The sequence below is a fragment of the Nyctereutes procyonoides genome, unplaced genomic scaffold, assembly GCF_905146905.1.
Source record: "Nyctereutes procyonoides isolate TBG_1078 unplaced genomic scaffold, NYPRO_anot_genome, whole genome shotgun sequence".
NCBI classification, from domain to species: Eukaryota; Metazoa; Chordata; class Mammalia; order Carnivora; family Canidae; genus Nyctereutes; species Nyctereutes procyonoides.
This window is the reverse complement of record NW_026575133.1, coordinates 24,084,498-24,107,729: the sequence shown is the minus strand read 5'-3', so window position 1 is coordinate 24,107,729 and position 23,232 is coordinate 24,084,498. Positions and strand designations below refer to the sequence as shown.

Below are 23,232 nucleotides of genomic sequence, written 5' to 3'. Positions count from 1 at the left end.
AAATATTTTCTCTGTATTAATATTTTATTAATATTCAGCTTCATTGTAATAACAGTGTATAGTACCTATAACACAAAATGGCTGTTTCTGTTATCAGACTTTCTGTCAATAGCAAGTTTGTTAGTAGTTAAGGTTTTGGGAACCAAAGGGTTATTCGTGAATTTTCAGCTGTGCTGGTGGGGGGTGGGGTTGATGTCCTTACCTCCATGTTGTTCAAGGGTCAACTATAGCTACTTTAGAGACGCAGGCATTATAAACTAAGCAAACAAAATATACGTCCCTCAACTTACAACTTGCTGTAATCCCTCCGGTTTTGTCTTTCTCTGTGCTTTATTATGTTCTGCAGCAAGCTGACATTTAGAACAATTCTACTTTCTCTCTCCTATAAAAAACAAGTATTATGCTATTACCTTGCATACCCAAATGTATATCTCTTATTTTTGCCTTTAATATGGTACATATGAATCATATCTTTTAATAAAGTGATAGCTTTGGGTTCTCAAAACTAGGAGGTAGGTTCATTGAGAACTACCTATTTATATAAGCATTTTAGCAGACTGGGAAAGCGTATAAATACAAACATCACCAATTTCTTTTTTTTTAAGATTTTATTTATTTATTCATGAGAGACATAGAGGCAGAGGGAGAAGCAGGCTCCCTGCGGGGAGCCTGATGCAAAACTCGATCCCAGGACCCCAGGGTCATGCCCTGAGCCACTCAGGTGTCCCAAACACCACCAATTTCTTAGGCATCTCTTTTCCAGCGTCTCAAAGTGGCAAAGATAAATGTGTTTGTTGACATGACCCAAAGATAGTCATTCTATAGCATATATAAACAGGACAAGTTTATAAATATTAGGTTCATTGTTTTAGTGTTCATTCTTATTTAGAATCTACTTAATTATCCAAAGGTTGTTCATTATGTTTTTTGATTTATATTAATCCATATTTTTAAATTATTTAAGACTCTTAGAAGTTATGTTTAAGCTACCATAAAACATAATATATAAAAATGTTGAGTTGCTGAGCATAACTAGTCATTAGGGAACTTCAAATCAAAACCACAATAAGATACCACCTTCACACCCAGTGAAGTTAGGATGGCTATTATCAACAGTACAGCAAACATAAATGTTGGCTCGGATGTGGAGAAATTGGAACCCTTGTGCATTGCTCATAGGCATATGTATGGGTGGCGGTTCCTTAAAAATATTAAAAATCAAAATACCATATGATCCAGCAATTCCTCTTCTAGGTATATACACCCAAAAAAAATTGAAATTAGGGGCTCCAAGAAATACTGTAAACCAGTATTTGTGGAGGCGTTGTTCACAATAGCCAAAAGGTAGAAGCAACCCAAGTGTCTATGAACAGATGAAGAGATAAACATAGTATTTGCATACCATGGAATATTATTCAGCTGTAAGGAGGGAGACTGGCACATGCTACAACATGGATGGACCTTGAGGACGTTAAGTGAAATAAGCCAGTCACAAAAAGGCCAATAGAGTGTGATTCCGCTTACCTGAAGTAGCTTAGAGTAGGCAAATTTCAGAGAGAAAAAGTAGAATAGAGGTTCTAGTGGGGAGTCACTTTTCAGTGGATACAGAGTTTCAGTTTGGGATGATGAAAAAGTTCTGTGGGTAGAGAGTGGCCATGGTTGCACAACTTGTGAATGTACACTCAGTGCCCCTGAATTGTACACTCAAAAATGCTTAAAATGGTAAATGTTATGTGTATTTTACCACAATTGAAAAATATTTTTAAACATCAGAACTATAACTTAAACACAAATTTACACGTTTCAGAATCATGAGCATTATGTAGGAATGATGTTAACGTTTTGATTAATAAACCAATGAGTGTTTTGGAAATTTAAACTATGATCTTTATTAGAAAACCATCAAAGATTATTTTTTATTTTTTTTAAAGATTTATTTATGAGAGAGAGAGAGGGAGGGGCACAGACACAGGCAGAGGGAGAAGCAGGCTCCATGCAGGGAGCCTGACTTGGGACTTGATCCCGGATATCCAGGATTACACCCTGGGCTGAAAGCGATGCTAAACCGCTGAGCCACCCAGGCTGCCCCAAAGATGATTTTTTAAATCTATTCATATATTGTACCTAATCTAATAAATCAGAGAAAAGACATGCCTTTATTTTTTCTTTTTTAAGATTTTGAGAGAGAGCATGAGTGGGGTAGGCTGGGGCGGGGCAGAGGCAAAGGCAGAAGCAGACTCCCCGCTGAGCAGGGAGCCCAACATGAGGCTTAATCCCAGGACCCCAGAATCCTAACCCGAGCTGAAGGCAGATGCTTGAAAGACTGAGCCACCCAGGTGCCCCTTTTTTTTCTTCCTTAAACCAAAATTATTAAGCCAGTGTGATTTATTTTAAAAATGTTTCTGAGCTAGCAGTTTCTGTAAGGATTCATTTTCTGTGAATTTGGAGAATACTTGATTTATATAAGTGTTTGTTTATATCTATGAATCAATTTTACAGAGCTCCTCCAATAAGGAGACCTGATAGTATGATTCATTTATACCCTCTGAAGGTAGGAAAATGTTTCCCATACAATAAGAAATAAACTTTTCTGAATCACAAATTCACAGACACTTCACAACTCTGAGCTCCAGTCCTACACTGTGAACTATAGGTCACAAGTAAACAGAAACTCCTTGGTTCAGATCTCCAAAAACTATTCTCCTTAATTGATTGAACTCACAAATATAAAGAACAAAACAACTAATAAACCAGAGTCTCTCCTTTCATTCAAGAGAGAATAGATCTGTATCATTCATCCAGCAGACCATAAACCAAATCTATTACTGCCACTAAGGGGGATAACTTACTGGTTGTAGGAGAACCAGAAACAAAAACAAAAGCACAGACTTAGTGGAGAGGGAGAAAAACAGCAGTGTTGGAGGTCTGTTGCTCCATGGGAATGTCTTTTGAGAGTTAAGAGAAGACGAGGCTGGGCTCCATTAAGTCTTCATTTGAGCTTCTCAATAGGTCACCTCCAAAACTGTTAAACTACATTTTCAGAAAGATAAAAGCATGATACTCATACACATAGAGCATTGAACACATGTCAAATTTTATTTGATTCATTATTAGTGCAAGAACCAGTAATACATTAGAACTGGTCCACGGAGCATTTGTGAAACTTGAGATATATATATATAAAATACACAATTTAATAAGAGGTTGAGATGAGATTCCTAAGTTAGATAAAAACAACTGATTACTGAGCTACAGAGCATTAAACTATAACTTTTTGGGTTACTTGTTCCACTGGACAGAAATCCATAAGTTAACCTCTGCCCCAACCAAATTGTAAAATAACTCAGTCAATAGAAAATCAAGCCCAGAGCTGCACTTAAACCATAAGAGACTCTTAACTCTAGGGAACAAACTGAGGGTCACTGGAGGGGAGGTGGTAACTGGGTGATGGGCAATCAGGAGGGCATGTGGTGGAGTGTGCGCACTAGGTGTTATATGCAAACTGCTGAGTCACTAAATTCTACCTTTGAAATTAATAAGACACTATATGTTAACTAAGTTGAATTTAAATAAAAACCCCAGACATTTTTTTGGCCTATGTCAAATTTCGGATACCACCAGTTTCTTTTTAACACTAGTAATTCTTCAACCATGGTTTTCAAGTTCTTGATTACACATTAATGCATTTTTGCTAAAAGTATGGAAAACGAAGAAAAGAATATGTATCATCCAAGAACCCTGTGCTTACAGTATTTGTTTTTTCCCATCTTTTTATGTGTGTGTATGCTATACACACATGTAGAAAGGGAAATTTTTCATATAGTTAGGATCATACATACCACTTTATATTCATTTAACTTGGAGAAATGTTTATCACGTTATTAAAAATTCTTGGTAAAAATGGTTTTTTACTATATAACAGTTCCTCATGTGAATATACTGTAATTAACATTTCATCTTACAGTTCTGTTTAATTTGGTTCTTTCTCCCAATTCGGAAGTGAATAAAGGTTGTCTTGGTATCAGCATCATGGACATAATAGGAGCTGATGAAAACTTTAAGTTAGATGCTACTGGGCAGCCCGGGTGGCCCAGTGGTTTAGCGCCGCCTTCAGCCCAGGGTATGATCCTGGAGACCCAGGATCGAGTCCCACGTCAGGCTCCCTGCATGGAGCCTGCTTCTCCCTCTGCCTGTGTCTCTGCCCCTCTCTCTCTTTCTGTGTCTCTTGTTAATAAATAAGTAAAATATTAAAAAAAAAAAGTTAGATGCTAGTTTATTGAGATTACCAGCAGAAATCGAGGCAGTTGGCATATATTGTTCCTCTTCAGTGACCAGCTAATCTTCATCAATTTAGAGATTCTGATGAAATTGAGGCATGTAGAGGTTTACCTGGTACTATATGGCAACCAGAGAGAATTGTGTGACTAGCAACATCAGAAGAATTCTTCCTAACCTTAAGGCTATAAAAATTATTCCATTTATATTATTTAGTAAAATTAGCTTTTATATGCTTGCTTTATAAGCAGAGAAAATATTGCTTAAGATACAGTAAAAGAAAATATTGTTACTTTTACATACTTTTTATTAGCATTATTTAAATGTAATTGTCTTCGAGTTGAAATATAGGTGGTGACTGGAAATAATCCTATCAGATTAAGCCAGCATAGACTAATTTTGGTTGTCTTGTTACAGACTTAGCATTATTTAATTTATAACATATAACTAAGGTAATTGAATATTTTGAAGGTTATGATCAATGCATCCATCTCCTATAAGATGGGTTGTAAAATGTCGATATCTAGCATGTATCAAATCACAATTTATGTTACTGTCAGAATCAGCCACAAAAAAGAAAGACAAAATATTCCTTGGTGGTGGTGATTACAATGCCTGTTGATAGCTAAATCCACCAGGTAATGTTCCCAACTAGTTGAAGGCTGTGGTTGTCTTCTTAGGAGGGGAGATTTTGCCAGGGGAGCAAGGGCTTATTGAAAGCCGACCTTGTGTTAGTACCTTCTCTTACCACCCAAAGAGCTGACTGCCTGAGTGTTGAGTCCGTGAATGGAAGTGCGTGGTAATGGAGAGGCCCCCTTGTCCTGGACATTTCGAGGAAAGTTCTTTGGTGGGAACTTCATGACCAATCACCATATATTTTCTCAGAATTGGCCCTTAAAGTATTTTAATTTCACATACTTTTAGACATAACTAGAAACAGGGCTAGACTCTTTTTCCAGGTAGATTGTCATTATATCTACCATATAATATAGCTATGAACCAGGAAGTATGTTAAGTTAGTGGCCATCTTTAGTGTACTGATTGCCAACAAATTAGGAATTGGTTACATTTATTTTTTATTTTTATTTTTTTTTACATTTGATTTTTAAATCACTTATACAAGACTGTGATATGTCCTAACTCTGAGTATTGCCATTTATATTTTCCAACTTAAATTCATTTATTTTCTTTAGACCATATTATTTCCAAATTTAGTTTGGAATTTTTTTTTTTTTAAGATTTTATTTCTTTATTCATGAGAGGCAGAGACGGAGGCAGAGGGAGAAGCAGCCTCTGTGCAAGAAGCCCGATGTGGGGCGTGATCCTGGGATTTTCTTAGATGGAGGGGCACCTGGGTGGCTCATCAGTTGAGCATCTGCCTTCCGCTCAGGGCGTGATCCTGGGTCCAGGGATTGAGTCCCACATTGAACTCTGTGAGGAGCCTGCTTGATTTCGGCTTAGGTCCTGATCTCCAGGTCCTGAGATCCAGCTCTGCCTTGGGCTCCTCCCTCAGTGGAGAGTCTGCTAGAGATTCTCTCTCCTTCTGCCCCTCCCCCCATTCATGCTGACACTCTTTCTCTCTAAAATCTTTTTTTTTAAATTTTTTAAAATCTTAAAAAAAAAAAAAGAATCTGAACTTCAGTGCAGTGTTTCATGAAAGTATTAACAAAAGGGAAAACAATTGCAAGAATAAGTTTTTAAAACAATGCAGACTTTTTAATCAGGTGCGTAAAATGATTTCCTTTGGGTGCCTCCATGAACTGTCATTTAAAAAAAAAAAAAGGCAGGGGGACACCTGGGTGGCTCAGCGGTTAGCGCCTGCCTTTGGCTCAGGGTATGATCCCGGGGTCTTGGGATCGAGTCCCACATCAGGCTCCCTTCAGGGAGCCTGCTTCTCCCTCTGTCTGTGTCTCTGCCTCTCTCTCTCTCTCTCTTTCTCTGACTCTCATGAATAAATAAAATCTTTTCATGAGAGACATAGAGGCAGAGACACAGGCAGAGGGAGAAGCAGGCTCCATGCCGGGAGCCCAACGCGGGACTCGATCCCAGATCCCAGGACCATGCCCTGGACCGAAGGCAGGCGCTAAACCACTGAGCCACCCAGGGATCCCCAATAAAAAAATCTTAAAAAAAAAAAAAACAAAAACAAAACCAGGCACTAATTGTCTAATTATAGATTAAACGAGTATAGTTTGGGAGGGGTACTTTTGGATGTTGTGGAAGGACAGAGCAGATTCTACTCAAAGTCCCTCAAGACTGTCCCTGTTACTGTCTTTGAACCTATGGTTTAGTCTCTCGAACAAATAAATATTGCCTTTGGTACCTGATGTGTGACTCCCGGTTTGTTTGTTCCTTTGAGTCTTAATAGTGTGTTTTTCTTAAAGCATAAATGAGGTACATAGAGGCAGGTAGGTCAGGAGACAGTATACTTTATCAGAGTACATAGACACCCATTTGGGGAGCAGTTTACCTAGAAGCTGAATTGGCCTATTAATATTGATGCCATTCCTACATAGTGCCTTTGATGTTATACTGCTGAGTTCACTCATCCATAAACTTTGCTATTCTTCCCTGGTGTTTAAGACATTTTTTCTTTTGTCTAGCCAGTGGTGAGCTTTATTATGTTTTTCCTGTTATCAGCTAAATCCTTGAAATGGAAGAACTTCTGAGAAATAATTTTGTTTATTAATTCTTTCATATATCCAGAACTATGTGAAGTGCAAGCATGAGGAAAATAAATTATGTTTATTATGTATGATATTATATATAAAGGTAAATATAAACAATATTAAATATTAATCATATCACTGATTTATGATAAAATTAAGATAGCTGCTATTAATTTGAATAGCTGCTGTTATAGGAGCTACCAGCATAATCTCACAAACATAATCTTTTAGGGTGTGCCATTCAGACCCTTTAAAACTAAAAGCAAAAACTGACCCAGATTTGCTCACAGTCTGTGAGGTGCTTTTCATTGTACATTATCATTTTTTTTTCCACAATGACCTTTGAGGGTGAGTAGTAGTAGGATTTCTGTTTTAATAATGCAGAAATGGAGGGACGCCAGCTGGCTCAGTCGGCTTTAGAGCATGGGAATCTTGGTTTCACAGTGGTGACTTGAGGCCCCACGTTGGGCATGGAATCTACTTTTAAAAAAATGCAGAAAGAGGTACCTTTAAAAGTAGTTATTGCCTTGCTAAGGTAAAATAGCCAGAAAGTGTACAGTGGAATTAGGGCTCAAGTCCAGATACTTTGGTTCTAAATCCTGGACTCAAGTCACTGTACCCTCCTCCCTTTCTTTTTGTAGCTTAACAGTTTACAGCTTCCTTTGCTACCTGTGTTTTTAAAAATCCATTTATGTGAGTGCTTCTCAAAAGTGTCTGAAGCCTTAGCAAGGGATCCTTGAGGTCAAAATGATTTTTTATTGGCATTTTTCTCTCTTTCTCTTATGAGTTTATGGGGATGTTTTCCAGAAGCTACATGACAGCAAATGCAGAAGCAGATAGGAGATGCAGCTATCCTTTGCCAAACCAGACATTATTAAAGAGATCCTAGAAATGTAAATCAGTGCCTTTTTTTTTTTTTGCTAAATTTTTGTTTTGTTTTGGAAAATGTAGATATTTTTAATACTGTTATTTATTGTTATTTTTAAAAAATAACAAATACATATTTTTAAAAGCACAAGTTTTAATATCTAGTACAATAAATCTCTCCTGAACGCCTTATCTTCAATGAGCAAAATCTCCTTGCAAAGAATAGAGGGATTTGGAGACCAAGAAGTTTGAGAGCTGATGATTTACATGATACCCACATGCACATCTGTTACTCTTTCCCAAATAGTGTCTATTTTTCTGCATAATCTGTAATTGTATCACCTTCTGTGTTTTTAAGTAACAGTTGAAGAGTGCTAACAATGAATAGGCTTTGTTTTGGTTTGTTTTTGTTAACAGTTAATAGGCTTTAACAAAGTAAGAGGTTGAAGTTCCAAGTATTAAAATAGGATTCTCAAGGCAGTCAGTAAAAAAGGACTAGTCAGTGACTGGATGCTGAGGGGCTGAGTGCCTGGGAGAAGGAAGGGAAGGGACTTTGTAAGATGTAGTTCTTTGACCTAGTGGAGGTGAGGGCAACAGATCTGTGTTAGCTGAAAATACATACATTTGCAAAAAAGATAATCTCTAGTTACTACTCATAAAAACCAACAGGTATCCACATGGTAGCATATTGAAGCATGTAGCATGATCAACTTCAGTGAGTCTGGATCTCAAAGATATTGTTGAATGGGGAGACATAACCAGGAGTTCTGCTGATTTCTGATTTCACAGCTTTCCTTATTATTCTTTGTTCTTATCACCTTTGCTCTCTCCCTCAAATTTCTGTATTCTTTCCATGTTTTAGTGTTAGATAATTTGAGCTAAGGGATCTTATTTGAGGGAAAATCTGTAATGGCTGTTTTATGTCAGATGGAAGGATAAAAAGTGATTCAGCAGATGTGTGTATGTATGTTCATGGACAACTACGAAGCATGGTAGTTAAATCAGTCAAGTTTATGGTATTGGAAACATGGTAGGCACTGAATTTTTTCCAAATTTTCCAGCCAGAATTGAGTGATCTGGGAGCCCTGGCTGCTCCATCTCTTCACGGAGGGCCAAGGCAATCAGTAATTTAGGTTCACCTTCCGCCCATTTCCCACAGCTGCCACGTACCTGTTGAAAAACTTGAAATCTTGACTGACTTACCAAACTGAGAACCGTAAATCATTATTAACCAATAGTGAAGCGACCAGATGTATTATTTGAAAAAATAGCTTTTTCTCTGCCTTCACTTAGATTGTTTTCCACTTTTTAGATCTTTTTTTTTTTTAATTAGGTCAGCGAAACTCCCACAAGGGAAAAAAGGAAATCATTTATATTTTAATTGTCAGACATGTGGGGGAAAAAAAGGAATACAGCAAAACAAGTTTTAAGAAAATCTGTTGAAAGCCATGCATTGAAATACTGTGTTTTTTTGTGTTGCTTTACTTACTAACTTGGATATCCTAGGGATATTTGAAAAGTGAGGATATTTAAATGTGTCTGATTAGATGATTTTCTTAAGATAGCATAAAAATAGCATTGGCCTAGGGGCTAGGACACTAGTTTGTATGTCAGTTTACAGCTCCATGATTTAATGATCATTGTATTGCTTAATTGATTCCTGGATTTCTTATTTCCTCATCTATGCTAAATAGTGGGGGTCAGGGTAGATAGTTGTATGACTTATTCTTTTCTCAGTAATTATAAGGCAGCCCATGCTTCTATAAATAAAGAGTGATTTGCAGATGGAGGAGACCCTTGACTTTCACATGGATTGAGAGATCGGAATAATGCCGGTGGTAGGACACTGGTTGTGACAGGACTCCCAAGACAACAAACAGGTGAAGTAAATGGAAGGAGATTATTAAATGGGAGGTCCAGGGATTGAACGAAATGGTTAATAGTGGAACCGAGAAGGTAGTTACAGTTTGGAAAGGTTTCAAGTTTGTCCAGCCGGCAGGACTGATTTATATATAGGGTTAACCTAAACTTTTGGTTATTACTGAGAATATGCCTATTAAGTCCATACTTATTATATCTTTGATAAATACATTTTTTAATGAATGAATGCACGCATTAGATTTAATGAGTCCTAGAATGATGCACTAAATTGAAATTATAGAAGAATTTAGATTCATCTCAAAGTCATTCACTTAGCTTTTGACTTGGAGGCTTCCTGACATTTGACAGGCTCCACACCTTACATAGCATAAACTGACAGCTTGTCTCTGGCTCCATGTCACTGCAGGGTTGCTCTCCTACACGATTATATTTAAAAGCAGGGAGCTTCATTCCTATGAGCCTCAAGGCTTGCTTAACATCTAAAAGATGGTTTTCATAAAATTCAGTGACATATAGGAATTTGGGTATAATTATGTATTTGGAGCAGTCTAGCTTCTGAGACAGGTGATTCAACTTCAAGTTCATTAGCAATTTAGAGTATTGGTGTCAGTTCAGGTGTTACAGTTTTAACAGATGAATACTCTATCTTTTCTTTTTTTTCTTTTTTTTCTTTTTTCTTTTTTGCTTCTGTTTGTTGCCTGTTCTCAAACTGTATCTTTCTAGGGAGATAATCATGGCTTTTTATTTTATTTTTTTTGAAGATTTTATTTATTTATTCATGAGAGACACAGAGAGGCAGAGACACAGGCAGAGGGAGAAGCAGGATCCCTGCAGGGAGCCCGATGTGAGACTCGATCCTGGACCCTGGGATCACGCCCTGAGCCAAAGGCAGACGCTCAACCACTGAGCCACCCAGGCGTCCCCAGTGGTGGATGCTCTTAAAAGTTTAAAAATACAGTTATTGCCCAAACAACATTTTAACTGTAACAGTGGAAGTTTTAGAAGTCACTGATACTACTAGCACCCATTTGCTGTTGTTACCTTGATCACCTGTGCAGTTACTCTTTTAACCCCTTTCCCGTACCTGTAGTCTTTGGAAGGGAGTTCCTATGTATAGCCACACTTCAGTAGAGTTATGTTCCTTACCTTTGGGGTAGAGTATCCACATAAGCATTTTGGAATTCTTCTGCATTGGAGATTTGTCTTCCACATTCATTAATTTTTTAATCATATACATCAGTTTGGACTCATGGATATTTATTTTATACTTTGAGTTATAATCTAGTACTACTTGATATTGTTGCTCAAATTACTCCAGCTTAGGCTATTGGGAGCTCTTTTAGCTGTCCCCTGTGCCCCTTTGATAGAACCCCACCAGTGTGTGTGTGTGTGTGTGTGTGTGTGTGTGTGTGTGTGTGTGTGTGTGTGTTTAAGTATTGTCTTACTTTTTGGCACTACAAGATGAACTAGGCTGGGGGAACCTGAGTGACTCAGTCACCTGAGTGTCCAACTCTTCGTTTTAGCTCCAGTCATTATCTTGTGGTCCTGGGATTAGGCCCCCAAGTCAGTGCTTAGTGTGGAATCTGCTTGGGATTCTCTCTCTCCGTCTGCCCTTCTTCCTGTTTGCTTGTTCTCTCTCTCTCTCTCTCTCTCTCTCTCTCTCTCAAACAAATCTTAAAAAAGATGAACCAGGCTTATCTTGTATATTTCCTGTCCCAGTCCTGGAATCAGCCATTTTTCCAAAGAGGCTTACTCCTTGTACTGCAGAGTGGAGAAACCAAGATTTGGGTGCTAGGCATGCTTGTTGCTACTACGGTATTATTTCTTTAGGCCTTCTCATCTGACAGAGTAAAGAAATAATGTGTGCATACTAACTCTTATTTCATGAACATATCTTTAATATATATAGACCTAAAAATATTTCTGTATGTAACCAAATATTTCTGTATGCAACATGTAATTTGTTAAGCTTAATATAGTGGAGATTCATATGAAGACATGTCTCCAATTCAAATCTGCTACCCCGTGGATCATTCTAGCCTCTTTTCCCATGCTTATCTGTGAATTCTCACTCTAGGAGTGAGAAACCTTCATTCATTTACAGTAGGCCTGTGTATCAGTATCAGAATTGTTAAATGTAGTCTCATGTGTAAAACAACTTTATCAGGCAGATTTCCTTTTGCCTTCATATTTATGCATCCCAAAAGTTACTGAACTCAGCACCTTTCCCCTCCCAACCTCTTTCAGACACGTTGCTTCTTATATCTGTAATACAGTTAGATTCTCATGTCATCTTTCTGTTCCTTCCTGGGATCCCTTAATTTCCTAAATGATTTTCTTTTAGTTTGCATCCATTAAGTCTCACTCTCTCTCTGTGTGTGTCGTAAAGTTGCAAGTTTTGATAAGCGCATAATGTCACATATTTGCCAGTAAAGAATTAGAATAGTTTCACCTGAAAGTCCCCGTGCTTCATCTATTCATCCTGCCTCCAGATCCCCCACACTCCTGGCAACCACTGATTTTTTATTTTTTTATTTTTTTACTGTCTCTATAGTTTGTCTTTTACAGGATGGATTTGGAATGTAGGTAGGTAGCATTTTCAGACTGACTTCTTTCACTTAGCTTAGCAATATGCATTTAAGGTTTCTTCATTTTGTGTATTTGTGGCTTGATAGTTTATTTCTTTTGATGAATAGTATTCCATGTATCATGGTTTGTTCATCACTTATAGAAGGATATCTTGATCACTTCCAGTTTGGGGTAATTATCAATAAAATTGTTATGAACATTTGCATGCAGGCCTTAGTTTTTTGTGACCTAGGTTTTTAGACAAACTGGATAAATACCTAAGAATGTGATAACTGTTTTATATGATAACACTAGGTTTAGCTTAGTTAGAGACGCCCAACTGTCCTCCAAAGTGTCTGTACCATTTTACATTTCATTATCAGTGAATAAGAGTTCTGTTGTTCCATATCCTGGCCAGAATTTAATATTCAGGTTTTTGGATTTCAGCCATTCTAATAGTTGGATAGTACTATCCCATTGGATTTTTCTTTTTCCTTTTCAGTTCGCTAACAAATGATGTTTGAGCATCTTTTCATATGCTTATTTGCCACCTGTACATCATCTTTGGTGAGGTGTTTGCTTAGATACTTTGCCCAGTTTTTAATTGAGCTATTTGGTTTTTTTACTGTTGAATTTTAAGAGTCTTTCTTTTCTTGAATACCAGTCCTTTATCCAGTACATGTGTTGTAATTTTCTCCAGTCAGTGGCTTCACTTTTTATTCTGTGTGCTTCACAGAGCGGTTTTTAATTTTAATGAAGTCCAGCTTGTCAGTTATTTCTATTGTGGATTGTGCTTCTGGCATTGTATCTAAAAACTCATCACAAAACCCAAGGTCACCTAGATTTTCTCCTACTTATCATTTAGAAGTTTTATAGTTTTGCATTTTACATTTAGGTTTATGGTCATTTTGAGTTAATTTTTTGAAAGATGTGAGGTCTGTGTCTAGATTTAGAGTTTTTTTGCATTGGTGGTTCAGTTATAGCATCATTTGTTGTAAAGACTGTCCTTTCTCTATTGGACTGTCTTTGCTTCTTTGTCAAAGGTCAGTTGGCCATATTTACATGGGTCTGTTTCTGGGCTCTCGATCATGTCACAATGTTCTACTTATCTGTTCTCTTACCAGGATCACCCTGTCTTGATTATTGTCGCTTTATTGTTTTTCATCTTTTTTTTTAAATTAATTTATTTTTAGAGAGAGCACAAGTGGGAGGGTCAGGGAGTGGAAAAGGGAGAGAGAATCTCAAGTGGACTCTGCGCTGAGCACAGAGCCCGATGTAGGGCTCAATCTCATGACCTAAGCAGAAACGAGTCTGATGCTTAATGGAGTTGGCTACCCTGGTGCCCCAGCTTTATTCTAAGCCTTGACATAAGGTAGTGTCAGACCTTTAACTTAATTCTGCAGTATTATGTTGGCTATTTTAGTTAGGTTTTCTGCCTTTTTATTTAAACATTAGAATAAATTTGTTGATATCCACAAAACAGTTTGCTGTGATTTGGATTGGGATTTAATTAAATCTGTGAGCCAATCTGGGAAGAATGGACATCTAATCAATATTGAGTCTTCCAGTCTGTGAACATGTAATATTTTTTCATTTGGTTACCCCTTCTTTGATTGCTCTGTCAGAATTTTCTGCATATATATTCTGTACATACTTTGTTAGATTTATACTTAGGCATGTAATTTTATTTGGTTTTAAAAATGGTATTGGGTTGTTAATTTCCAATTCCAGTTGTAGCTGGCTTATAGTAAAGCAAATGACTTTCATTTGTTAACTCAGTATCCTCTGATCTTGCTATAATTGCTTATTTCCTTTTTTTTTTTTTTTTTTTTTTTTTTTGGTCATTGATTCTTTGGGATTTTCTACATGGTAAATTTGTGAATAAGAACAGTTTTATTTTTTTCCTTCCCAATAAAATACATTTTATTTCCTTTTCTTATTTTATTACTAGCAGGATTTTCAGTATGATGTTGAATAGGAGTGATGAGAGAGGATATCATAACCTTGTTCTTTTTTTTTTTAATTTTTTTAAGATTGATTGATTTATTCACAAGAGACACAGAGAGAGAGGTAGAGACATAGGCAGAGAGAGAAGCAGGCTCCGTGCAGAGAGCCCGATGTGGGACTCAATCCCGGGTCTCCAGGATCATGCCCTGGGCTGAAGGCAGCACCAAACCACTGAACCACCCGGGCTGCCCATATAGCCTTGTTCTTAATCTTATTGGGGAAAGCATCCATATTCTTACCATTAAGAATGATGTCAGCTGTAGGCTTGTTGTATATGTTCTTTATCAAGTTGATGAAGTTCCTTTCTCTTCCTGGTTTGTTGAGTTTTTAGTCATGAATGGATTTTGGATTTTGCCAGAGGTGTGTTCTGTCATTTGATATATTGCAGGATTTTTCCTTTAGCCTCTTTCATGGTGGATTACATTAATTGCTTTCTTTTAAAAAAAAATTACTTGTCTAATGTTGAACCAGCCTTCTATACCTGGAATAAATCCTACTTTGTCACAGTATATAATTCTTTTTATACGTTGTTGGATTTGTTTTACTAATATTTTGGTGAGGATTTTTGCATCTGTGTTATGAGAGATACTGATCTATAGATTTCCTATCTTGTAATATCTTTTTTCTGGTTTTAATATTAGTAGACTGACTTTTTTCATTTTTCTTCATTCTCATCTACTTTCGTTCATACATATTATCTGTGATTATAGCTGTATGAAAATGATACACATGTGCTGTTCTGAAAATAATATACATGTGCTGTTCTGTTTACTCACTTAAATTGTTAATCTCTAACATCCCTAGCAAAGCATTTTTTTTTATCATGTGTCATAATTTATGTTCCATGATTTTCATTTAACAATGGTTATATTTAAAATCATATTGAATTTTTGGGGTACCTGGGTGACTCACTCCGGTTGAGCATTGGACTCTTGGTTACGGCTCAGGTCATGATGTCTCAGGGTTGTGAGATTGAGCCCTCCAATAGGCTCCATGCTCAGCAGGGAGTCTGCTTGAGATTTTCTCCCTCTCCCTCTGCTCCTCCCCTGCTCCCCTGCTTGTGCTCTCTCTTTCTCTAAAAATAAGTAAATCTTTAAAAAGTAAAGTCCTATTGAATTTTAAAATGAAAAATGTCATTCAACTATTTACAGATAGTGGTTACATTCTGAAATTTATTTTGTGGGATAATAGTTACATTAAGATAACGGTAAGGAAATAACTTTATTTTCTTTTGGCCAAAAAGGGGAGGTGCTATAGCTCTTTTATATTTACACAGAAACTCTTACCTAGAAAAAATAATGGGGTCATATGCCTTGTCAATGGGGGGTCATCACAGATCAGGCCTTAGCTGGCAGTGTGGTGGCAATTTTGTTCTCACCCACCTCTCTCCTTTTATGGTCTCCATCTTCTCTCATATATTCTCATACATTATTACTTTCCCAATTTTTGTATGGGACAGAAAAATAAAGTTTAATATTTACTTATCCTGTAAACTTTATATTTCCTACTGTTAAGTTTTTAAACAGGTTAAAAAAATCTTGTTTATTTCTTTTTCTCATTCTTTTCTTTGGTCAATGTTTATACAAGTAAAAAGTTTTATGGGGTGTGACTACAGAGAATGATGGCAACATGGGAAATTTTAGGAGTTACAAAGTAGAAGTATAATAGGATAATTACTAAGATTTTTAACATAAAAGGCAACAAACTGTTCACATGTATGTCTGCTTTCTCACAGGCAGAGAATCCCCCTCATGGACCAGATTGCGGTTATGGTTCCTTTCACCAACAGTATTGGCTTGATGGAAGAATCATTGCTGTGGGGGTGATTGACATTCTTCCATACTGTGTATCGTCTGTATATTTGTACTACGATCCTGATTATTCATTCCTGTCTTTGGGTGTCTACTCTGCACTACGGTAAGATTACTTTTGACAGCTGTAATGAGTCATATGGAACTTCACATAATTGCTCATTTGATTATTAGTTCATCATATAACAGCAGAAATCCTATTTGATCGTCCATAATTTTGTTGCTATAGTAGTCTGTTATATATTGGTATTTAGGATACCACTTTCAGAACTGAGGCTAATATCTGATGGTAATTCCTAGCTTTTTAAGTTATCTACATCATCTAGTGTATGACAAGTCATTGTATTTGTGGGGTGCTTTTTTTGTTTATGCGTTTATTTAAGCTCCCCTATCAAGAACCACTTAATGTTACTTAAATATTATGGCATTGGCATATTTTTGTCCTTGTATATATTTTTTCATAATTAAAAGTTAAATGAATCTTATGTAAATTGAAGCAATGTGAGTCTGTTGAAAAGAATGTATAGTTATAGAAAGTATATAGAACCAGAATAGGAAGTCACTAACTGTACACTTACCTCTGTGGCTCTCATCAAAAGATTATTTCCTTTTTACATCCATGGCTGCAAATATATGCAGCACAGTACAGATAGTTTGCATTATCCTAATGGTAGAAAGATTAGGGCCTTATTGCATGAAAGTACTTAATTTTTATTCCTTCTTGTCTGTGTATATATGTGATAGAGAAGGAAGGGAAGGAGGGCTGAAAATTATTTTTTGGTTGCTCGTCTGAGAGCTTGAGTCTCTCTCTCTCATTCTCATGTTGTCATTGTTTTTTCTTTTCCTGGTCTTTGTCCGATGGTCATATTCTCACATCATGGGAAGATACACTCCCTCCATTTCTTAATTTCTTCAGCAATTGCACAATGAATATAGTTTTTGTATTTTAATTATAATTAATGTAGATTTGTATATAGCCTAGTCTGTAGGCTTAAAAAGTTTGAATTGGGGATCATGAGCATGGCATTTGTTTTGTTAGCAAGATGAATTTGAGAAATGAATTAATTTGTTTAACAGATGTTTGAGAAGAATCTATGTGTCCTGGACACAGTTCATAGAAATGAATAAAACGGACAGGGTTTCCAACTCTGTCAAAGCAGTAAGTTAGAAGACCAACATAATTTTAGGTACTCCATTATGCTGTGACAAAAATAAAATCACGGTGATAGGCATGAAGGTTTTTTTTGTATATAAGGTGGTCAGGAAAGACCTTTCTGAATAGGTGACATTTTAGAAGCCAAGAAAAAAAAAGGAGCCAACCATGTAAAAATCTAAGTGTAGAAGTATGGGTAGTACAACATCTGAGGTAGTTGGAATAAAGAGAAGATAGGTCCTGTGTGGCTAGGATATGGGGGAGGAAGTAGATAGGAGTTAGGCAGGGAAGGCAGAGATGCAGGTGGTACTGGTGAGAGCCTATGAAGCTGGGCTTGATAGGTCATGTTAGGGAGGTTAGATTTTATCTAAGTGTGATACCAACCCAGTTGGAAGGCAAAGGGTTTGGGGAGGTTATCTGATCTGATTAATATTGTAAGAAACGACTGAGACCACTCTGTGGGATTTATAGAGGAGCAAGTATGGAAACCAGAAAGCCAGTCAGGAAACTCTTGCTGTCATCAGGGGAGCCTTTATGCTAGCTTGGACCAGAATAGCTGAGGTGTGGAGGTAGTGAGAATGATCAGATTCAGGGTATACTTTGGAGATGGAGCCAGATGGACCTGTTGATGAATTGGATCTGGGATTGAGAGGAGAAGAATAGTTAAGGATGGCTCTAGGCTTGGGCCTAAACAACTAGGGGAGCAGAGTAGGAATGCAGGACCAAATAAAGGAGTGCCGTTTCAGTGGTGGGTGGTCCTGTGTTGGTTGTATCAGTGCATTTTTCCTCACTTTGAACCTTGAAACTGGTTTAGTTCTAGGAATTGTAGGAGTTATTCTGTTGTAGGCTAATAATGTTTAGTCTGCTTGGATTTAGAAATACTGTTATTTTACAGATGAATTTGTATGTAGGGTCACAACCCTTCAGTGACTTAAATTTGAACTTGAAAAATGCACAGACTATTGAGTTAAAAAATTTTCTCCTAGAGTTTCAAGCATACATTGGAAAGAAAGAAGGAAGGAAGGAGGGAGGGAGGGAGGGAGGAAGGAAGAAAAGAAAAAGAAAGAGGCCATCCTTCAAGGAACAAACATGAAAACAACAACTTTTCTTCCTACTCTAGAAATGTACTAAAGTTTCCTTAAAACTCTCAAGTACAAGCAGTCATTCATTTGGGCAAGCGGGTTAAAGTTCTGTGCCCAGATTTATCCAGGTGCTTATTAAAACCACTTCAAGCATGGGCATTGCTGACAGTATCTTTGTTGAGATAATCCTCCCCTATGCCAACAAATAGAGCAAAAATGGTGAGATAGCATAGTTTTTTCCCACTCTTTAGTTTTAGGGAGAATAAATATTAGAGTAGCATCTAGACATAGGCAGGAGTTATACATCATATACAGTTGCAAGTGTTTGCATGTAAATGGTCATAATAATAGTCATTCTTCCTGAAATATGTTGGGTTTTAAGTTTTATAAAACTTGCACTGTTTTTCACTTGATAAACCTAGTCCTTTAAGAGCTCCAGGGGATAACGAGAGTGTATTAAATAGATCTCTTTATTTTTATACTGTTTGAATTTTAGATCAACTAATATGCTCAAAGTATAGAATGTGAACTTAGATGCATTTGCTCAAAATAATTTAGAGTTGTGTCTTTTTAGTAAAAGCTATCGTTTTTTTTAAATTGTTTTTTTTACTTAGACTTTCTTAATAGCTTAATATTAGATTTTCAGCTTTTATCAGATATTTGATATTAAATTACATATACTTTGAGTGTTGAAACTAGATTTAACTGTACCTTCATCTTTTTTCTTTTGGCAGAGAAATTGGTTTTACTAGGCAACTTCATCAGAAAACATCTCAACTCAGCTATTATTATATGGGTTTCTACATTCATTCATGTCCCAAGATGAAATATAAGGTAAAGCTGATTTTACCACGTGTCTGCTCTAGATGCAGTTCATGAACATTTAGCTTTCATCGTTTCTCATCATATTAGTTTAACTTGCTTGTATATTTCCAATGTATATCATGAATTATTTTTAAATGTTTTAAACTTTTCATGGAATCTTGCTTGTTCATTGCCTAGGAAAGTATTGGACATATAGGCACTTAATATTTGCTTAGTACAGGTTAATCTATAGAAATTAACCAAATATAGAAATCCTAGCTATTCTAAACTATTCTAGAACATTCAGTAGGGCTCTGCTTACTTGGGGGTAGCATAGCACTACCTTGTCTGGGTGCATCCTAACCCATCCCCACCCTCCCATTTTTTTCTCCCTCCCTCCTGTTTTAGCTTTGTTTCCTTTGGACCCAGTCACAGTCCACAAAAACTGGAGCTCAATGTAAGCAGTGAGGTATTTTCAATAATAAAAAAAATAATAATGCAAATGTTTGTAAGATTTTCATTATAGAAAAATGCATCTTTAACCTGATTTTTGTCTCAGGGCATATAGGATTTGGGTTTTGAAAGGGAGATGAATGTATTAATTAAGGAAATCACTTTGCTGCCTCAGAAACAAAGCTTTCTATTGAGAACCACAGCCTTTGCTGTTCTTTGTAATTTGTCATATTACTGTGAGATTGAACTATATGTCAGAATTTCCTTTTAAAATGTTTTACCTTTTATGACTCTCTCTAATTAAACTTTGTACCTATTACCTAGCTTCAGCAATTCTCAGTTCCTTCGTACTTCATCTATTCTTCCATTCCCATTCCTTCCTCTATCATCTTTTGAATTATTTTGGAACAAATCCAGAACATCATTTTCTGTACGTATTTCAATGTGTATTTCTAAAGGATAAGAACATTTTGAAAACATAATCTCATCACCACACCTCAGAAACGTTAACAGTGTTTCTAAATATCCTCCTGTATCTAGTCAATGTTCATATTTTCTGGCTGTCTCATATTTTTTTACAGTTTGTTTGACTTAGAATCCAGACAGGGTCCATACATTTGGTTGATATGCGTTGTAAATCTTTTTAATCCACGAATTTCTCCTCCCTTCCCCCTACCCCATACAAATGAGTACTCCACAAAATTTAGTGATTAAATGGGAGAATGAACAAAAGTGGCTCCAGAGCATTGAGGTTAAGTGCTGAATGTCACGGGAAGGGACACTTCCAGTGTTCGAATCTGTGGATTCCAGGAGTAGAACTAGCTTTGAAAGAAGGGTTGATACACAGTACCTTGCTGATTTTATGCTGATACAGCCTAGGTCTTCTAATAGTCAAGGTGTCCTGCTGGGATTTAATCCCATATTTAAGTGCACAGTATAGGTAACTTGTGGATTTAATCCTTCATATATTTCTGTTACGCCTAAATTACTCATTTAGGTGATAGGTCTAAACATATATTCTCTGTGGAAGGAAAAGCATGAGCATACTTCTGTCTCCCAAAAATACCTGTTTGGTACTGTTTTTACTAGTATTCTGTTCTCCTAGCTCATATTGGTGGGACCACATCTAAATAAGTTCAGGGTAGGAAACTCAAGTACTCTTGATACTACGATATGGTATAATACTCAGGAAAACTCAAGCCACTCTATATATTCATCTTTCTTTGTATACTTGTGCATGACCCCTTCTAAATAGAAGCTTTTTTTTTTCAAAGATTTTGTTTATTTATTCATGTGAGACACAGAGAGAGAGGCAGAGACATATGCAGAGGGAGAAGCAGGCTCCCCACAGGGAGCACAATGTGGACCTCGATCCCAGGACCCCAGGATCACGCCCTGAGCCAAAGGCAAGACACTTAACCAACTGAGCCACCCAGGTGCCCCTAAACAAAAGCATTTTTATGCCAGTCCTAGGAACTTGCAGAAATTTGACTTTACTTTCCATCTGTAATGGCCACTCTAGTGTCCTAAGACTTTTCCCTCAGTGAGTTTTTCCTTATGTCTAAACCAAAATCTTAATTGCTCCATATTTTACCCTATTCTTTTGTTGTTGTTATCCATGGAGATGTTGACCGTATTTTCATCACCCCTTCCTTTGCATGAAGACTTTTTTTTTTTTAAGATTTTATTTATTTATCCATGACAGACACAGAGAGATGTAGAGAGAGAGAGAGGCAGAGACATGGGGAGAGGGAGAAGCAGGCTCCATGCAGGGAGCCCAACGTGGGACTCAGTCCTGGGATTCCAGGATCACACCCTGGGCTGAAGGCGGCGCTAAACTGCTGAGCCACCCGGGCTGCCCAGCATGAAGACTTTTTATGCCACCTTTGTTGACTCCAGTCCATACTAAATGCTATAGGTTCTTTTTCAGTCTCCTTCCTGGGTTAAGCCCTGCTCAAAAATAGAAGTCTGGCTCATATCGAGTTTTTAGTTAAGTATTTAAAAATGCTCTCCATACTGTTTAGTCAGTGTGGCTTAATCATACCCAACCAAAATTTGTCAGAATTATAGCTTCAGGATATTATTTTTTAACTTCCATTTGCATGACAAAAACCCCCAATGCCTACCCTGTTCTATTTTTCCTGTAATATTCATGTAATATTTATTTAGCTTCTCCTGGAAATTCAGCAATGAACAATACAGGCAAGGTGTCCCTAGTCTCAGCGACCTACAACAAGTTAATAAAGAAGACAAATAGATCAGAGTAAGCACTGGGTGGTGTGGTAAATACTTGCTAGGTGTAGCTCCTTTAGAGCAGGGTCAGGGAGAGCCTCTTAGAGGCATAATATTGAGGCTAAAATTTGATTGACAGGAAGCCAGCCAGTTGGAAGATAAGGGGTCATTTCAGGATGAGCTTGGAAACAGCCAATGCAGTGCTCCTTTCCTTTTGAGTTGCTGCTGTTTTCCATTTTGGCTATACTTCAGGATGACCCGAAGAACTTTTAAAAAATACCAATATGTGGACCCTACCTTCTGAGATTTTGATTCATTGGCTGGGGGCAAACCATGGGTGTCAAAATTTTTTTACACTCAGAAACTTCTAATGTGAAGTCAGGCTTAAGAACCACCTCACCAGATTAATTTTTCGCATCCGAGAGCCTAATAATAAACTGGAAAGATGATTATTTCTCATTTTAAAGTTGACTGTTTTCTGTTCAGTCAATTCGGAATTGAAGAAGCTCATATCTACACTTTGTTATCTGGGTCCTGGAACATTAAAGGCTGACCAGAGTCTTTCAGCTGGATTTTCCCACCTGCAGGCCTTTAACCTTACTGACTTCTTGTTTTACTCTCTGCCTTTACCCATTCTCCATGCTTGCAAACTCCTCCTCCCTCATTTCTCAGCCTAGGGGATCACTTGCTCCAGTAATCTATACTGGGCACTAAAGCTAGATTTGACCACTCGCCCCACCCCAGCTCCCTTAGCATTCTACGTTTCTTCCCAAAAATCAGGTCTTTCTTTGCATACATTTGTGAGACTCTCTTGACATTTATATTCATCATGTATGCCAAATACCTAAAAGTGTGCCTGCTGCACAGTAGATAATTTTAATATATATTTGTTGAATTAATGAGAAGAAATACCAGTGCTGAAGGGTTAAGAAACTCCTTGTTTAACAGGTTTTCACTGAATATGACTGGGACAGCTTATACTTTGCAAATAGTGTGACACACAGGCAGTTCTAACAATGATTCAATATCATGGAGTACTGACTGATAAGTACTGTGGTGTCATGGGGAGGTTGTGGCACTGGAGTGTGTTAACAGTTTGAAGGAGTTGCTTAACTACATCTGGTCTTGATTTTGCAGCTGTAAAATGGGAATGATGCAGAAATGAGATACATTGTGAGTTTTTTTTTTTTTTTTTAAAGTAAGCTCTATGCCCAATATGGGGCTTGAAGTCACGAACCTGAGATCAAGAGTGGTCTGCTGTAGGGCAGCCCTGGTGGCACAGCGGTTTAGCGCCGCCTGCAGCCCAGGGTGTGATCCTGGAGACCCTGGATCGAGTCCCATGTCAGGCTCCCTGCATGGAGCCTGCTTCTCCCTCTGCCCCTCTCTCTCTCTCTCTCTCTCTCTCTCTCTCTGTCTCTATGAATAAATAA

General features: G+C 37.3%; 1 protein-coding gene across 3 annotated transcripts in view; it reads left to right on the top strand.

Moving 5' to 3' along the window:
* The window catches only part of ATE1 (arginyltransferase 1), a 163,038-nt gene that overhangs the window by 56,626 nt on the left and 83,180 nt on the right, over positions 1 to 23,232 (top strand). For all 3 annotated transcript variants that reach the window (XM_055300196.1, XM_055300195.1, XM_055300194.1), the window contains exons 9-10: positions 16,003 to 16,184; positions 19,048 to 19,147. In XM_055300196.1, the coding sequence (XP_055156171.1) occupies positions 16,003 to 16,184; positions 19,048 to 19,147 (282 nt within the window). The remainder of the gene's footprint in view (positions 1 to 16,002; positions 16,185 to 19,047; positions 19,148 to 23,232) is intronic.